The following is a 19,879-nucleotide window of genomic DNA, read 5'->3' on the forward strand; positions in this document are numbered from 1 at the left end:
CCCATGATGATGGTGGGAATGTCAGCAGAGAGAAAGTGAAGAAGCCAGGGGAGAATTGGTCAGTAAAGGCAATGGCTGGACCTGGAGGTCGGTATATGACGGCCACTTGGAGGTTGAGGTTGGAGGGAGAGTAGATAAGGACGGAATGGACTTAAAAAGAGGGGAGGATAAGGGAGGGTAGAGGTGGGATTGGGTTAAAGGTGCAGTTAGAAGAAATTAAATTAAGCAAGCTCTCATCACTACTGAAATGCCAAACACGTGAACACTAAATTTGGTTTCGGCACACGGGCTCAGAAGGGAAAGGGGCATTTGGATTTGGGAGAGCAGAATTCGCTGGATTTCTTTTTTTTTTTTGGGGGGGGGGGTGGAGAGGTAAAGAGCCATTTCACTTTTCCAGAGCCTTTGTACTAACAGTAACAACGAGTTCCATTGACAGATGATGGACCTGAGTGAAAAATTTGCTTTTTTGTGGATTGAGTTGAAGCTTTTATTGGGAACATTTTACATAACATTTATGATCACTCTTATCCGGTTCTCTACGATGAGCACTTACATCGGGGTTTACATCTAAACTGACGTGATTCAGATGAAACCCCCAAGGGATCCATTCACTATAATGAGGCAGCAGAGTTACTCTGGACTCCGTGGGGCCTCTGTTCAGTGGTGTCCTTTTTACATAAGTGCACAAAACTGTTGCCAACGGCACTTTTATGCATGCCTAAAAAGACACCTCCGGAACACAAGTCAGATGGCGTCCACAGTGCCTCCACTTGTCTCATTCTGAATAACGTATTTCAGAGATTTATACAGAAAACCTGTTGTAAGCGCTCAACGTAGGACAAATGTGCGCCGAGCCTTACTGTGATCTTTGGGAGGCAGATTGAAAAATGCAACAGCAGAGTCATGTTATGGCTTGTTTTTTGCAAGATGAGCTAACGTCACTTTCTATTCCGATTTTTGTGAGACAGAATGAACAAAAACCAGCAATTCAGGAATGTATTTTTTTTTTATACCATTCTGCATGTGGTAAATTTGGTAAGGCAGCTTTATTCTTTAGGTCAGTATGATTACAGTGATATCCCACTTATATTGTTTTTATGTTTTGGCGCTTTTGCACAATAAAAACTATTTTATAGAAAAAAATATTATTTTTGCATCGCTTTATTCTGAGAGCTATAACTTTTTTATTTTTCTGCTGATGAGCTATATGACGGCTTGTTTTTTGCAGGATAAGATGACGTTTTCAGCGGTACCATTTTTAGTTACATTTGTCGGTTCGATTACAGCGATACCAGATTTAAATCGGGTTTTTATGTTTGGCTGCTGTCACACACTAAGGCCTCTTTCACACGTCCGTGTTTCAGGTACGTGTGGTGACAGTTTTCACAAGTACCGGAGACACGTACACACGTAGACCCATTGAAATGAATGGGTCTGTACACATGTCAGTGTGGTTCCGCGGACCGTGTGTCCGTGGGCAAAACAAGCTGACATGTCCGTTTTTTACCATCAGCACAGACAGCAAAACGTCCCCCAAACATGCACACGGAGAACACACATTGATGCCCTCCGTGTGATATGCATCGGCACCGGCGAAGAAGCACTACAGTAAGCGTTGTTCCCAGTCGGCAGGTGCTGAAAATGTAAAAAAAGTGTTTGAAAATATATATATACAAAAATATTTACAGTTAGGTCCATATATATTTGGACAGAGACAACATTTTTCCAATTTTGGTTATAAACATTACCACAATGAATTTTAAACAAAACAATTCAGATGCAGTTGAAGTTCAGACTTTCAGCTTTCATTTGAGGGTATCCACATTAAAATTGGATGAAGGGTTTAGGAGTTTCAGCTCCTTAACATGTGCCACCCTGTTTTTAAAGGGACCAAAAGTAATTGGACAGATTCAATAATTTTAAATAAAATGTTCATTTCTAGTACTTGGTTGAAAACCCTCTGTTGGCAATGACTGCCTGAAGTCTTGAACTCATGGACATCACCAGACGCTGTGTGTCCTCCTTTTTGATGCTCTGCCAGGCCTTCACTGCGGTGGTTTTCAGTTGCTGTTTGTTTGTGGGCCTTTCTGTCTGAAGTTTACTCTTTAACAAGTGAAATGCATGCTCAATTGGGTTGAGATCAGGTGACTGACTTGGCCATTCAAGAATATTCCACTTCTTTGATTTAATAAACTCCTGGGTTGCTTTGGCTTTATGTTTTGGGTCATTGTCCATCTGTAGTATGAAACGACGACCAATCAGTTTGGCTGCATTTGGCTGGATCTGAGCACACAGTATGTCTCGGAATACCTCAGAATTCATTCGGCTGCTTCTGTCCTGTGTCACATCATCAATAAACACTAGTGACCCAGTGCCACTGGCAGCCATGCATGCCCAAGCCATCACACTGCCTCCGCCGTGTTTTACAGATGATGTGGTATGCTTTGGATCATGAGCTGTACCAGGCCTTCACCATACTTTTCTCTTTCCATCATTCTGGTAGAGGTTGATCTTGGTTTCATCTGTCCAAAGAATGTTATTCCAGAACTGTGCTGGCTTTTTTAGATGTTTTTTAGCAAAGTCCAGTCTAGCCTTTTTATTCTTGATGCTTATGAGTGGCTTGCACCGTGCAGTGAACCCTCTGTATTTACTTTCATGCAGTCTTCTCTTTATGGTAGATTTGGATATTGATGCGCCTACCTCCTGGAGGGTGTTGTTCACTTGGTTGGCTGTTGTGAATGGATTTCTCCTCACCATGGAGATTATTCTGCGATCATCCCCCACTGTTGTCTTCCGTGGGCGCTCAGGTCTTTTTGCATTAATGAGTTCACCAGTGCTTTCTTTCTTTCTCAGGATGTACCAAACTGTAGATTTTGCCACTCCTAATATTGTAGCAATTTCTCGGAAGGGTTTTTTCTGTTTTCGCAGCTTACGGATGGCTTGATTCACCTGCAAGGAGAGCTCCTTTGACCGCATGTTTACTTCACAGCAAAACCTTCCAAATGCAAACACCACACCTCAAATCAACTCCAGGCCCTTTATCTGCTTAATTGAGAATGACATAACGAAGGGATTGCCCACACCTGCCCATGAAATAGCCTTGGAGTCAATTGTCCAATTACTTTTGGTCCCTTTAAAAACAGGGTGGCACATGTTAAGGAGTTGAAACTCCTAAACCCTTCATGCGATTTTAATGTGGATACCCTCAAATGAAAGCTGAAAGTCTGAACTTCAACTGCATCTGAATTGTTTTGTTTAAAATTCATTGTGGTAATGTCTATAACCAAAATTAGAAAAATGTCGTCTCTGTCCAAATATATATGGACCTAACTGTAGAAGTTCAAATCACCCCCTTTTCGCCCCAATCAAAATAAAACTATAAAAAAAAAATCAAACCTACACATACTTGGTATCGCCGTGTTCAGATTCCCCCGATCTATAAAAAAAAAAAAAAGATTAACCTGATCGCTAATTGGCGTAGCGAGAAAAAAAATCAAAAGGCAAAAATGATGTTTTTTGGGTTGCCGCGACATTGCATTAAAATGCAATAATGCGCGATCAAAAGAACGTATCCACACAAAAGTGGTATAATTAAAAACGTCAGCTCGGCACACAAAAAATAAGCCCTCACCCAACCCTGAGATCACAAAAAATGGAGACGCTACGGGTATCAGAAAATTGTTCATTTTTTTTTATAGCAAACTTTGAATTTTTTTTTACCACTTAGATAAAAGAGAACCTAGACATGTTTGGTGTCTATGAACTCGGAATGACCTGGAGAATCATAATGGCTGGTCAGTTTCAGCATTTAGTGAACCTAGCAAAAGAGCCAAACAAAAAACTAGAGTGGGATTGCACTTTTTTTGCAATTTCATCGCACTTGGAATTTTTTTCCCGATTTCTGTTACATGACATGGTAAAACCAATGGTGTCTTTCAAAAGTACAACTCGTCCCGCAAAAAATAAGCCCTCACATGGCCATATTGACGGAAAAATAAAAAAGTTATGGCTCTGGAAAGAAGGAGAGCGAAAAACGAAAATGAAAAAAGCTCCGGGGGTTAAGGGGTTAAGTGGGCACCTTGGCTGACAGTGTGGCACAGTAAAGCAGAGAGTCTGGCTCGCACTGGCACTTTGGTTGGCACTGCTTTGTCTGGATTTTCATTAATCCTTATTTACTCAGCAACATCTGTCAAGGGAGAATCAAGATCCCCCCATGCACATCAGGTGGTTGGCCGGTCCTGACCAAATTGGCAGTTTCTGACTTTTATGTAATCCGTATGTTGCACCGTTCCACTGCAGAATCCATGACAAATCCACATGTAACTAATGCGGATTATGCTGTGAATTTGTTGCACATTTTGTCCCGCTCAGGTTACTCTTTGTGTGGGTGTTACTCTCTCTGAGGATGTGAGCACTTTTGCTCATATCTCTGTGTCACAGACCCAGGCATATGAAACCAAAAAATATGTTTTTTTAAGTAATATGGGATCTTTTTTTAATGAAAACCAATAGCATGCAAACAAAAAACTATATTCTGTATCCAACGCTCTGCGAATAAATCTGGAGTTTCATTACCACTGTTCATCGATCCCTTTTTGATGTATTAAACCATTGTCCTTATTATTTGCTCTGTATAGTTGTCAGATTGTTGCCGTTATTAATGTTTCCCCTTTCATCTCATGTATTACTACAGTCGGCAGCCATTACTGTGAAAGCATTTGGAGGAAAAGTGGTTGAAAACTCAATTCTCAGCAAGGAAGAATTTATTGAGAAAGTTCGTCAAAGCAACGATGCCTGTAAAAACGGAGACTTTCAGCTGGCTATTGAGCTGTACAGCGAGACGCTGCAGGTCGATCCACAGAACTGTATACTGTATAGTAACAGGTCAGCTGCCTACCTTAAGACTACGCAGTATGAGAAAGCTCTGGACGATGCCATTAAAGCGCGACTGCTAAATCCCAAATGGCCAAAGGTAGGACTTCAATATGTCAGCTGCAAATTCTTCTGAATTCTTTGAGATCGGGAACATCTGAACGAACTTTACAATTTCATCATTTAATACTGCACTTGAGACTTTTCTGATCTAGAAATGAAGCAAATACCATTGCTGAATATCAGGGACTGATAATACTTCTATTTAATTTATAGTAGTGATAAAATATTATTTTCTAATGCCATGGTACACAGTTGTACTTGATTTACCCTAACTGCTTATGTCAATGAAATGACATCACTTCCTTTCTCAATGACCTGCTGAATGTGGGTTCTACATGTGACATCATACATTCAATCTAACATCAATCAGCGCTGCAGAGCAGTATGATAATACAGATGCAGCAGTGCTTCAGTTCTCTGCAGCAACAGCTCTATAGTTTGCAATTATACAGTCTAATCAACTGGCAGTATGTACAGGAGGAAGACGTACATTGCCAATTGGCAACATAAATGAATCTTTTAGTAATAGCATTACGCTGGTCAAATGTGATCAGGTAAACTGGATGCAGGCAATGGATAATGCTACCATCAATATTACTTGGAACATTCAAATAAATAATCTACAACCTCCAGTTGCAGTCCCTAAGAACAGCTCTTACAGGTCATATTGCAGCCTCTTTTTTTCTCAATAGTTACCTCAAAATGTCTGACAGTCGCGGTAATGACCCCTAACGTCTGCCATGAGGCCCAATCAGAGGCGTAGCTAGAGCTTTTGCCGCCCGGGGCTGTTCCCGAGTTTGGCGCCCCCCCCCCCCCGGGCTCAATACACACAAAGGTTACCAAAAATAGTCAGGACAACACGCACAGAAACAAAACTCTATTTCTTCACTCAGCTGATGTTCAAAAGACAGACCAGACACCATATCACCACAGTGACCTATAATACTATCTACAAGGCACAAATACCGCCACACCATGACCAGATGACATTACCACCACAGTGATCGAATAATATCAAATACAAGGAACAAACACCACAACATCATGACCAGACCACATATTACCACCACATAGTGACTGAATACTACAATACTGATCAATAATAAAAAAAAAAACACAATACTATCACCATAAGTGCCATTATACACAGGAGATCTGTACTTAGTATGCAGCGTCTGTGTATAGGTAATACAGTGATCACCGGTGACATACACAGGACCTCAGTATATAGTATACAGTGTATAGTGTCAGTGTATAGGTAACACACTGACTCAGCAGTGACGTCTCTAGGTGAAGTCCTTCATCTTTCATCCAGCACAGACCGCCATCACTTCATCCAGCCAAGACTCGTCTCTGCAGGAAATAACACAGTTATCTCGAGTTCCACTTGCAGAACACATTACTAAATTTTCCCAACTTCTACATTACACCACATGAAGAAGGCGACATAGTGTCACTCTGCACAGTAATAGGACCGCCCCACCATTTAAAACAGTATACTCAAAAAATAAAATAAATACATCACTGCAGTAATAATATCCCTTAATTAGCCCCTATGGTAATAATATTCGCCATCCTGGCCCCCGTGTGTCTCATTCCTGGCTTCAGCCATATGTTCTCCCATTCTGCCCTAATGAGTATCCATCCTGCCCCATATGATCTTCCCATCCTGCCCCATCTGTCTCCATCGTATCCATCCTGCCCCATGATCCTGCCCCATCTGTCTCCAATCCTGCCGCCAGTGTCTCCAGTCATGACGCCATGTCTGTCATCCTGCCCCCTGTGTCTCCATTCTGCCCGTGTCAAGCATTCTGCACCAGTGTCCAGCATTCTGCACCAGTGTCCAGCATTCTGCACCAGTGTCCAGCGTTCTGCACCAGTGTCCAGCGTTCTACCCCAATGTCCAGCGTTCTGCCCCAATGTCCAGCGTTCTGCCCCAATGTCCAGCGTTCTGCCCCAATGTCCAGCGTTCTGCCCCAATGTCCAGCGTTCTGCCCCAATGTCCAGCGTTCTGCCCCAGTGTCCAGCGTTCTGCCCCAGTGTCCAGCGTTCTGCCCCAATTTCCAGCTTTCTGCCCCCGTGTCCAGCTTTCTGCCCCCCTGTGTCCAGCTTCCTGCCCCCCTGTGTCCAGCTTCCTGCCCCCCTGTGTCCAGCTTTCTGCCTCCCCTGTGTCCAGCTTCCTGCCCCGGGCCCCCCGGATCGCCGCTCTCAATAAAAAAAAAAAAACAAGTTCTGCTTACCTGACCGCGCTCCTGCTCTCTCTGGTTATCGGTGGGGGCGGCCATCTTCCTGAGGCCGTGCGTGCGCAGATAGAGTGCTCTGCTGCCCGGGGCTTCAGGAAAATGGCCGCGGGATGCCGCGCGTGCGCAGATGGAGATCGCGGCGGCCATTTTTCTGAAGCCGAGATGCGAACAGGTTCCCTTTAATAGAAAAAAAAATTCTGCGCCCCCGGCGACCCGCCCCCCGCATTGTGCCGCCCGGGGCGGACCGCCCCCCCCGCCCCCCCCTTCGTACGCCTCTGGGCCCAATTGTGCTTCTCTCTCTCCCCTTAAGGGCTCATTCCGATGTCTGTTTTTTGCATACAAGTTCTGTTTGTGTCTATCACAGATAGAACTTGCACATAGTCTATGGGGCTGTTCTCATGACCCATTATTTTACGGACTGAGAGCTCCTCGCAAAATCACGTCGACATGATTCATATTGATCCAAGTCTTGATGCAAGCTTGTGAAAAAATCAGATAACAATTGGATGCTGTTATGGCAGTAGCTCGCACATGTTCTCTGCGCCAGGCTACTCACTGTGTTTGCCGCTTTGCCTTTCTCCATTTCAGGTTTCTTCACTGAGTTGCCTCATGCTGCTCTCTCAGCTCTGCTGCATCTTCCTGCTGTCTCTACCTGGCTATAGGGAGGTGTGGCCAGATCCTGCAGGAACTTAACCCTGCTGTGTCCTACAAGGTTTGGTTCCCTAGCCTATCCCCTGCCAACATTGGATTTGTTAGCCAGCTCCTCTCCCTATTCCTTGCCTGAACTTAGGTTCCTGTCTGTCTCCAGCAATCAGTGTATGGGCTATTTTGTTTGGTCACTGATGTTACCGACCTGTCTCGTTTTACCTATTCTGTCTGACCTCTCCGCTCCTGGCTTTGTATTATGATCCCATGGACCGTCAGACCAGTGGGTAAGCAACTGCAAGTCCGAGGACTGCCCTGGAGTGGCACCTGGAGACTACCTGTGGTCCAAAATTATCCTTTCCATCAGAGGCTCTAGTGAAAACCAGGTAGTCACTTAGTCACACCCCTCCAGGGTAAGCCTGGCTCTTGGGGCAATGGGTCCACACCCGCCGTCTTCACAGATGCCATTTATGTGCTATTTCTCATGGATTGCTAGATAGGAGAAGATATTAAAACTTATTTTTGTTTCTAGTCTGAGAAAATCTGATGAAACTCAGACCAAACTCTGAGTAAACTCTGAACAAAATCACTGATAAAACTAGTACGGTTTTTCTCATATGTAAACAAAATGAACATCTGAATGAGCCCTAACATGTGTAGCAGGGCTTCCCCTCTGCAAAGCAGTCACAACAGGATCTTTTTATTTCCTCCAGTTGTCATAGCAGGACATCTGTTTTACCTTATCATTTACAGCATGGCCCTTTTTCTCATATTTACTCACCTCTGCTTGTGGGAAATCACATGATGTTGCTTGTAACTGATTTCTGCTCACAGTTTCCTTTCCCTGCTTCAGATTATTGCATGAGGAGGTCACTGTACTGTCACCCCCCGACAGACAGCTATCTCTGCATGTGCTGGCATAAAAGGATGGGTGTTAGTCATTGAGTGATACTTCTCTCTAGACTTATATCCATAAAGTGACCAGGGGTATAAATCAATAAGTTATGCTGACTCTTTTTCTAAAAATCTCTAGTTCTATCTGCTTTCCTTCTGCTTTTTAAGATGCTGCCTGTAGAAAGTACAGCCTGGTCACCGTGACAAAGTCTCTTAAATGTCATGAGAAAATATTCAGCTCTTCATGCTGGTGATTGTGTTGCCTGCAAGACCACACACGCTATTATTTATTTTTTATAGCGCCATCTGCTTCTGTAGCACTTTACACATTTTGCAATTTGTTTTTACACAAACCAGCTACATATGAATTATCTAACACTAGCTGGGCTGCCAAAAAAAGCAGTTGTAGAACATATTCTACCTAACTACCAGACAGATGCTGACAAAGGGCAGGATATCTACCAAAAAGTTGAGCTGATGTGTTGGATTTTGCAAATGTCAGATTTGCATTGCCAGACTAAACCACATATGATGGCAATGATTAGCCACAATGTGTTGTATAAACTTATGAAATTGTTGTCTTTTAAGTAAAACTCTCACAGACCATTCATGAACAACAAATCCTTCAGAAAAATTACCATCTAAGGCTGGTTTCACATTTGCATTGGGCAGAGCTGCGGCGGGTTGTGTACTTCCTCTGTTAAGCCATGCCCACTGCTGCACCTCTTCCATTCAGCTCCGCCTACACCCTGCGTACCTATCTTTAACATTGGGTACACAGGCCATGCGAATGTATGCGGATGCCTCCGCCTGCGTTGTTTTGATGCTGCGCTGAACTGCGTCGAACGCAACATGTTTCATTTTGTTGCGCTCGGCGCAGCGTCAAAACAACGCATGCGGAGGCATCCGCATACATTCGCATGGCCTGCGTACCCAATGTTAAAGATAGGTACGCAGGACGCATGCCGACGCGGAGCTGAAGGAAGAGGCGCAGTGGGCGGGGCTTAACGGAGGAACTATGCAGCCCTCCGCAGCTCTGCCCTGCGCAAATGTGAACCTAGCCTTAAATCCAGAATGTATATATCACTTAAGACTTCCATTTTATATTATTTTATAATTAAACAAGAAGTAATTGTAAAGCCTCCATCTTTTTCTATTCACATTGTATTGGAAATTTGAATTAAGAAATGGAAACCTATATGGCATCTGAATCAATGAAAAATTTGGTTTATTGGGCACAAAGGAAGCTACGAATTTGACATATCTTTGCCTGGAGAAGTATACTACCTTGCATGGAACTTTTGTGGTGTGCTCTTGCATTGATAAGTTCATACAAATGGGACTTGTTTTATTGTAAAATGCTGTAGATGAAGTGTTGGTATACTTTACTGCTGTGTGGAATGTGTTATACGACTCATCTGCAGCTTGTGATCATTCTGATGCTGCAGACGAGTTGTATAACGCTGGAGGAAAGAGGCGGAGGGAGATGGGGACAACCGCAGAGACTAACTGCGCATGCGCCAGATTCCCAGCCCTGCAGTCTGAATAAATCATGACACCCTGTGGGGTGGGATTTCGGGCCTCCGCTACACGCAGGCGCGATATCATTACATCAGCTGATGTGAGTTCCAGGGCAGCGCTTGGCGCATGCGCGAAAAATGAGAGCACAGCGCAGGCGCTGGTGACATGAGGAAACACAGAGGAGGCGGCCCCTGTGCACTGAGGGGATGATGGACGGCTGCGAGGCGGCTGAGTCAGGGGGAAAAACGTACCCCCGGACTCAATACAGGTATGGCTCGCAATTTATAAAAGTGGTTATTTTAGCGTTATTAGGGAGCAAAAACATAAGAGCCACCTTCACAGAATGCAGCCTTAGTGCTGCAGAAGGTGGCTCTTTTACCTTAATAGGCCCTGGGTGGGGGGTGACAGGTTCCTGTTAGTGAGAATTCTAATTGCCTCTTCATTTCAGGGCCCCATTCTCGCGATAGATGCAGGTCCCATTGGAGGGTGCCGCATCGACTTAAGAGTACCTCTTTAAAAGGTTTGTCTGGTGTTATTTTTAGAAGTATACTCACCTCCTATGATCACCACTATAAATCAAGAGTAGGCTATTCAAATGCTTGGTGCTGGCTTCAAAGGTGAAAAGATCCTCAGAGTGGCCTGCTGTATCCACAGGCAAGACAGGAAGTGAGTATGCTTCATTTGTTGTGTCCTACGTCATCCACACTGTGTTCCCCAATGCACTCCTTGGCCTTTCTCCGCGCATGCGCAGAACAGTATTTTGCTCTCCACTCAGTAGGGCAGAAAAAAGTGCGCCTGTGTAGGAGCTCGAATGGAAACACTGTGTGGATGATATATTAAACATCATCCACACAAAGCAAAGAAGTAGGACAGGCATCACCAGAAGTGAAGAGGCACAGGATGAAGACCAGCAACGCCCATTGGACAGGACAACCTTGTGTCACGACCCAGCTGTCGGGTGACCCGGGACAAGGGGCTCCTTTCCTGTCCCTACCACTGAAGGTAAAGATGCTGGGGCTGCTACCCTTGCCTTATCTCTTGAATCAGCCCTCCATCTGTTTTCTTCCCCCACTCAGGGAAGAGGGGTGCTACTGTACACTGCAGTACACCAAACGGACGAACAAGGCAACACAAACAAGGGTAAACAGAAAATACCAAGCATACAAATATTCACTTATATATAGCAGAGGAATGCACTGGAGAGTGGTGGATGGAGGAATTACGAAAGTAAGAGGAGGGAAGGGAATTATCACACTTACAAACCACGCAACATGTTATGATCCGGTGACCTTGGAGCCCCATTAAACTTTCTCTGGAGTAGGTGGAAACTATACTGACCGCAGATCCTGAACTAACACCGCAACTAGAAGTAGCCGTGGGGTGTGCCTAACAAACCCTAGACACCTCGACACAGCCGGAGGACTAAATACCCCTATAGATGGAAATAGGAATACTACCTTGCCTCAGAGCAGAACCCCAAAGGATAGGCAGCCCCCACAAATATTGACTGTGAGTAGGAGAAGAAAAGACACACGCAGGCAGAAAACAAGATTTAGCAAAAGAGGCCACTCTAGCTAAATAGGAAAGGATAGGACAGAATACTAGGCGGTCAGTATTAAAACCCTTCAAAAAATATCCACAGCAGATAATACAAAAAATTCTACAATCTAACTAAAGACGTGGAATGAATATCTGCAACCCCAGAGAATCCAAGAAGACTGAGAAAATACTGACACAATCTAAGCTGGACAAGAAAACACAAAAGAATAGCACTGAATCATAAAGCACACAGCATGTGTGCCACAGAAAAAAACCCAGACACTTATCTTTGCTGATTTGGCAGAAAGGCAGGAGGAACCAGGCAGAGGTCCAACACCTCCCAACAACAATTGACAACTGGCAAGGACTAATGGATCCTGCACACCTAAATACCCCAGTCAGAACTTCAATCAGCAGAAACACCTGACCAGGACTGCAACTCAGGGACAACTGCATTACCACCTACCACCACCGGAGGGAACCCAAAAGCAGAATTCACAACAGCAACAGTCACAGATATCTCCTCCAAAGCTCCTTCTCATATAAGCCCCCAAAACACCTCTCCTCCAAGACATGCAGCATAAGCTAGCTCTGACGTGGGTTTGAATAAGGACCCAGATTTTGAAGGGGATGGGAGTTGCTAACCGAGCTCAGCTGAGAGCTCATACTCCTAAAGTTTCCAACATGGCCGATTAACCCCTGTTCTGCCCAAAGAAATAAACACCATTTAAAAAGAAGTGCTTCTTTTGAGCTTTGGAGTAAGAGCAATCAGACGCTGCGGGCTTGTGGCTTCTCTCTGTTGTGGTAACCCCGTAACACCTTGTAGGTGAGTATAATAAAAGGATTTTGTTTTGCCTTGCAGGGCGACTTGGAGTCATATATACAGCATTTTAGAATGCTGTCACATGGGGCTGAAAGTTGTTGGCCATAGGTTATATGAGAAAACCTGGTTACATGTTCCTTTTAATATTTTTCTGGGAAAGATGGGTGGATAAAGTAGCACAACGCCTAGGAAGGGGCCACACATGCCAATGCAAACTGCAAAAAAAAAAAATGGCCCCGAACACCTTAAAGAGAAGCTGTGAGCAAAAATGTGTAAAATAAAGTAAAGACATGGCTGTAATTGAGATGTAATAATGATTGCATTGATACCTTTGATAAAGAAATCCACTCTGTTCTTCTTTAATCACAATTTGTAGTTTTCTGCTAATTAGATTTCTGTGCAAAGGGGCGGACTGTACACTGTGTCTTCTCCTCCCGGTCTGTGACTCTCCTGCTCCTCCGCTAAGTCTTTGAATTACCTATCTCCTCTGTTTGAAATCTCAGTAGTAACCAGATATCAAGGTATCATTTTATTAAATTTTATATAACCTGTATGCCCATATAGACATCTTAGGAGGGTTTATCCTACTGAGAGACTCCCTTTAGAGTCTTCAATTCACTCCTATAGTGGCTGATTTCAACAAGACTAGATAACTATCTAATGTGTATGCGGGTGTCCTTTTTATGAAAAGAATCTGGAATGTTGGATTTCAATGTACCTAATTCTTTATTCTTTGCAGGGGATAAGCCAAGGGGTGTCTGGCAGTGGCTTATTCCAATTCTCCTAATTGAAAGTTTATGCTTGCTCACCCTAGCTGAGCAAGCTGGCGTTTTTTCAATTATTATTATTTTTTGTTTTGTTTGTTTGTTTGTTAATAAAGCTATTGAGTTCTGGCTAAAAGTGTTTAAATTTCGACTTTAGATATGACAAGAATCTGCACATAAAAAAGGGTGTACCTACAAAATGTTCTTTGCAAATCATCTTTGCAAAAACAATCTATCTATAACCCAATGCAGTACCATTGTAGATCAATAGGATATAAATCAATTCAAATGGTAAAGAAAATAGCAACGAAGAATGACAAAAGGCATAACTAGGATAGTATAAATAAAAAAAACTGTAAAAGAAGTGAACAAGGGATGCACTACCGTTCAAAAGTTTGGGGTCACTTAGAAATGTCCTTATTTTTGAAAGAAAATCACAGTTTTTTCCAATGTAGCTGATTCAGATTCAGAAATACACTCTATACATTGTTAATGTGGTAAATGACTATTCTAGCTGGAAATGTCTGATTTCCAATGCAATATCTTCATAGATGTATAAAGCCCCATTTCCAACAACCATCACTCCAGTGTTCTTATGGTACTTTGTGTTTGCTAACTGTGTAAGAAGGCTAATGGATGGTTAGAGTACGAGAAATTGCCAAGAAACTGAAGATTTCCTACAACGTTGTGTACTACTCCCTTCAGAGGAGAGCACAAACAGGCTCTAACCAGAGCAGAAAGAGAATTGGGAGGCCCCGCTGCACAACTGAGCAACAAGACAAGTACATTAGAGTCTGTAGTTTGAGAAATCAACGCCTCACAGGTCCTCAACTGGCAGCTTCATTAAATAGTAAACGCAAAACGCCAGTGTCAACGTCTACAGTGAAGAGGCGACTCCGGGATGCTGTCCTTCAGGGCAAAGTGGCAAAGAAAAAGCCATATCTGAGACTGGCTAATAAAAGGAAAAGACTTCATGACCTTGGGATTTTCCGTTTTTCGCTCCCCTCCTTCCCAGAGCCATAACTTTTTTATCTTTCTGTCAATTTGGCCACGTGAGGGCTTATTTTTTGCGGGACGAGATGTACTTTTGAGTGACATCATTGGTTTTACCATGTCATGTACTAGAAAACGGGAAAAAAATTCCAAGTGAGGCGAAATTGCAAAAAAAGTGCAGTCCCACACTTGTTTTTTGTTTGGATTTTTTGCTAGGTTCACTAAATGCTAAAACTGACCTGCCATTATGATTCTCCAGGTCAGTACGAGTTCATAGACACCTAACATGAGTAGGTTATTTTTTATCTAAGTGGTGAAAAAAAATTCAAAAAAATAAATAAATAAAAAATTGCACCATTTTCCGATACTCGTAGTGTCTCCATTTTTCATGATCTGGGGTCGGTTGATTGCTTATTTTTTGTGTGCCGAGCTGGCGTTTTTAATGATACCATTTCGGTGCAGATACGTTCTTTTGATCGCCCGTTATTGCATTTTAATGCAATGTCGCGGCGACCAAAAAAACGTAATTCTGGCGTTTCAAATTTTTTTCTCGCTACGCCGTTTAGCGATCAGGTTAATGCTTTTTTTATTGATAGATCGGGCGATTCTGAACGTGGCGATACCAAATATGTGTAGGTTTGATTTTTTTTTTATTGATTTATTTTGATTGGGGCGAAAGGGGGGTGATTTAAACTTTTACATTTTTGTTATTTTTTTCACATTTTTTTTAACTTTTTTTTTTACTTTTGCCATGCTTCAATAGCTTCTATGGGAGGCTAGAAGCAGGCACAACGCGATTGCCTCTGCTACATAGCAGCGATCTGATGTTCGCTGCTATGTAGCAGAAATGCAGGTGTGCTGTGAGCGCTGACCACAGGGTGGCGCTCACAGCTGCCGGGGATTAGTAACCATAGAGGTCTCAAGGACCTCTATGGTTACAATGTACAAGCATCGCCGACCTCCGATCATGTGACGAGGGTCGGCGATGCGCTCATTTCCAGCCGCCCGGCCGGAAGCGCAGGTTAAATGCTGCTGTCTGCGTTTGACAGCGGCATTTAACTAAGTAATAGGCGCGGGCAGATCGCGATTCTGCCCGCGCCTATTACGGGCACATGTCAGCTGTTCAAAACAACTGACGTGTCCCGGCTTTGATGCGGGCTCACCGCCGGAGCCCGCATCAAAGCGGGTTTCTGACCTCGGACGTACTATCCCGTCCGAGGTCAGAAAGGGGTTAATATGGGCAAAAGAACACAGACATTGGACAGAGGAAGATTGGAAAAAGTGTTATGGGCAGATGGATCCAAGTTTGAGGTGTTTGGATCACACAGAAGAACATTTGTGAGAAGCAGAACAACTGAAAAGATGCTGCAAGAGTGCCTGACGCCATCTGTCAAGCATGGTGGAGGTAATGTGATGGTCTGGGATTGCTTTGGCGCTGGTAAAGTGAGAGATTTGTACAAGGTAAAAGGGATTTTGAATTAAGGAGGCTATCACTCCATTTTGCAATGCCATGCCATACCCTGTGGACAGCGCTTGATTGGAGCCAATTTCATACTACATCAGGACATTGACCCAAAGCACACCTCCAAATTATGCAAGAACTATTTAGGGAAGAAGCAGGCAGCTGGTATTCTATCTGTAATGGAGTGGCCAGCGCAGTCACCAGATCTCAACCACATTGAGCTGTTGTGGGAGCAGCTTGACCGTATGGTACACAAAAAGTGCCCATCAAACCAAACCAACTTGTGGGAGGGGCTTTTGGAAGCATGGGGTGAAATTTCTCCATAATACCTCAGCAAATTAACTGCTAGAATGCCAAAAGTCTGCAATGCTGTAATTGCTGCAAAGGGAGCATTCTTTGACGAAAGCAAAGTTTAAAAAAGAAAATTATTATTAAAATAAAAATCTTTTTTTCGAACCTTGTCAATGTCTGGACTAGATTTTCAATTCATTTGGCAACTCATTTGATTAATAAAAGTATGAGTTTTCATGGAAAACACCAAATTGTCTGGGTGACCCTAAACTTTGGAACCGTAGTGTATCAGTAGTGTATATGATAAGTATGGCTGCTGTAAAAAAGGGGTTGTCCACTGCTAGAGACAACCCCTTCTTAATATTAAAGCCTATACTCCCCTCCCATGCCAGTTCCATTCCAGCGGTGTTGGCACTCGCTCTCCCCGGGGCTGTGATGCGGTGATCTGATGTTGGCGTCACTGTCTTTGTCTTTATACAAACTGAACCTGAAGAGGAAGTTTGGGCTGCAGCTCATCCCCGGCTTCGTCTTAATGTTCAGTTTATGCAAAGGCGGGGATGGTGGCACCAGCGCTGATTGGGCTCCAGTGTCACAACACCGGGGAGAGCAAATGCCGACACTGCGAGAACAGTGCCGACACGGGAGGTCAGTATAAGCTTTATTTTTTTTTTATCGGGGCCGAACATTTGGTTTATGAAAGGGTCATCCTAGTAGTGGACAACTCTTTTAACAGTAAGAAGCATGGAAAGATGGACAGTAATAGGTCCGCCTCACCCCATGCGCATTTCGCTTCTATGCTTTGTCCAGGGATCACAGCTATGTAAAATTAAGCTATATAAATGTATGTCTACCTTAGTATCACTGTAGAATCAGACTACATACAGGGCTGTTTTCTAGTATGTAATCATAGTGACACATAGGTATCTTATCTTCCTGCTCTAAGCCAGAGATACGCTGCCCTGACGCACAGTCTGTCTCTCTGTGTGTCTCTTTGGTGAGGAACATGTTTGTGCTTTGGGGCGGGCCTGTGGGCAGGTCTTTCCGTGGTTTCTGTGGCATAGAGCAGGAAGATAAGACTCTGCCTACAGTCCCGCCCCAGAGCACGAGCATCTCATTTACTGAAAACTTCTAACACTGTTTACACAAGAACCACAAGACAATTTCTTCACCCCAGGTGTCATTTTAATCAGTTTAACACTACCAACCTGACAATGCCTGTAGTTTACTTAGCAAAATCCTGATGACAGGTTCTCTTTAATTAAGGCTGCGTCCAATTTCTGTATTTTTATGTATTCTGAGTAGTAAAAAGATGTTACAAAAGTACACACCATTTACCTAATTTCACTATTTAATTTACATTGTAGCTAACTAGATGTTGAGTAAAGCAAAATAAAATTGAGAAGGAATAGTGTGGTTTTAGGACTATTCACACGTTGGAGCTGAGGCCTCCCCGTGATAGTAAAGTTAATAGTCAGCTAGTTATCTGCTGGATAAAGCACTCAAGGCTTGAATGCCACTAGTCTACAATAGGTAAGAAAGCATCACACAGATTATTTCCATGCTGACATCTCTGGTTAGTTAACTGTTTGCAAATTCAAAGGCGCTGGCAGGAGATGTGAGCCCAGAATTCAGCTGGCGTGATTTCTGATGGCCATTATACAGGCAGTGAAAGAGCTCTTGCACATTATTAGGTGTAATTGACAAATGTTTCACACATCATTTTTCTTTCTTTGGCTTTTGTCTGGATCAATATACCGGTAACTTGAAGAGTGTAAGCCAATTTCATCTTAGCATAGCTTAAGTGTAATAAGTTACAATCTTCTGTACAATGGATGCATAATGAGTGAGCAAATGTCAAATACAAGTCACTTATTGAAATTATTCGACATGTTTTCTTTATGGGTTTCTTTTTTGCACTTTAATAGGTCTATTTGAGCTAAATGCGCATCCTTTATTGAACGTGCTTAGAGGAATACAATACAAGCTGTAATCAATGTGGTGTAGTAGATGGCATTACGTTGTGTGATGCTGCAGGTCTAGGGATACCCTCCCTTCTTCACATATTTCCTCCCATATTGCAAATAAATGTTTGTTTGTGTCGCCCGGTAAGTTTATCAGAGGCAGGGAAATTAGATTGTAAGCTCCTGTATCGTTATGAATGCATCATTTAATCTGTAGAAATAAATATTGATTACAGATTTCTGACTGTTCTGTCATATCTCAGAATGCTCGGTGAATCATTTTGTTTGCAATCCCCACTTCTTCCACCTTTTTAATATCCTGTCCCAAAATAACAAATTCAGCTCTAAATGTCCAAATTTGCATTTAATCTATCTGATCTCCAGGGTGTGATTGTAAAGTAGAACGCTGGATATTGTGCGGTTGTACCGTTTAGTTTTTCATGTGTCATATCCTTTTTACTAAAGCATACAATAGTAATATGTAGAGAAATTAAGTTCTGGCTCACACAGTTACATTGAGTCGTTACTTTGGGGTCACCCAACAAACAGTGGAGCTATCTGGGAGGTCACAAACTGCAGAAGACCCACCGGAGCAGTGCCGGAAACAGAAGTATTCTGGTATGTATAATCCAAGAAGCAGGAAACTTGGATTAGTGGCACCACTCCAGGGCTGCAATAAAAGAAGCTGCTGGAGTGGTGCTTTAATATAACTGCATTTGTGTGTGTCTGCTTGTTTCCACCATTTCTGAGTGGGAAAATCTAACAGCAAGAGTCTCTACATTCTATATTAGTTTAAAACATTGTCAGTTTTCATCATGTCAGTCATATTCTTGCAATGTCAGATATTTCACATACTAAACAAAGTACGATAGATAATTGTGTAGAATAAAATTACAATTCGAAATGATGTGTTTATGATCCAACGATAGTTAGCTCCCGTTCAACTCCATAGTGATGGCTGCTTTACATCTACAGCAACTGTGCGCCACTTCGGTATGGAGCAGGCTCAGGAACTGAGCCTGTTTCCTGCAGTGTGGGCTCTGGCTGTGTTACATAGTAATTAATGCGGTCAGAGATTGCTGCGATCGCATCAGTTTAACCTCATATGCCACTCTCAAGTGTGACTATGGCATCTAAAAATCTTCAAGATGGTGTCTGTAACTTGTGTGTTGCCATCATGTAGTGTTGATTGGTTGCTGGGGGACTTCTGAAGGCTAGGCACTGGTAGGTGAGTATGCAGCCAGTTATTATTTTAAAACCATCATTGTCTTAAAAAAATTATTTCAGTGTCGAGCAATCCCTTTGAGGCGTTAAATATATATATTGTTCATTAGCTAACACCTTTATCATCTATCCACAGGACAGACACCTTTGGACACACATGTATGATTACCTGAGGTCCACTGATCACAAAGGTGTTCTGTGTTCGCTGTCTGAATGGTGTGGTGGTCACACCTGCACTGAAATAGTACTGTATCGTAATTGTTTATGAACGGAGCATTAGTACACATGCATGATCACTGGTTCATTTAACTGGGGGATTCAGGACCCCATTCTAGTGGAGTGTGGGGGGTTCCTGTCATAAATGCGGTTGAACACCTTTAATAAGTGAGACGGCAGGACATTTGTGGTGGACTATGATCACTAAAGGTCCTGCATTTCTTCTAGTTGTAGTTTTGCAGGGTTTTGCACAAAATTGAAACAAAAATGAAGTGTTTTCTCTGCAAAACACATCCAGGGCACAGAGAGATTTGTTTTTTAGTGTTCAATGTTCAACAATCTTGATTTTTTTCAGTGCAAGGTTTATC

The 19,879-nt window shown here is 43.0% G+C and overlaps 1 protein-coding gene across 2 annotated transcripts in view; it reads left to right on the forward strand.

Moving 5' to 3' along the window:
• The window catches only part of TTC28 (tetratricopeptide repeat domain 28), an 806,054-nt gene that overhangs the window by 120,115 nt on the left and 666,060 nt on the right, over positions 1 to 19,879 (forward strand). For both annotated transcript variants that reach the window (XM_077295116.1, XM_077295125.1), the window contains exon 2: positions 4,694 to 4,972. In XM_077295116.1, coding sequence (XP_077151231.1) covers positions 4,694 to 4,972 — 279 coding nt within the window. The remainder of the gene's footprint in view (positions 1 to 4,693; positions 4,973 to 19,879) is intronic.

The sequence above is a fragment of the Ranitomeya variabilis genome, chromosome 1 (assembly GCF_051348905.1).
Source record: "Ranitomeya variabilis isolate aRanVar5 chromosome 1, aRanVar5.hap1, whole genome shotgun sequence".
Classification (NCBI taxonomy): Eukaryota; Metazoa; Chordata; class Amphibia; order Anura; family Dendrobatidae; genus Ranitomeya; species Ranitomeya variabilis.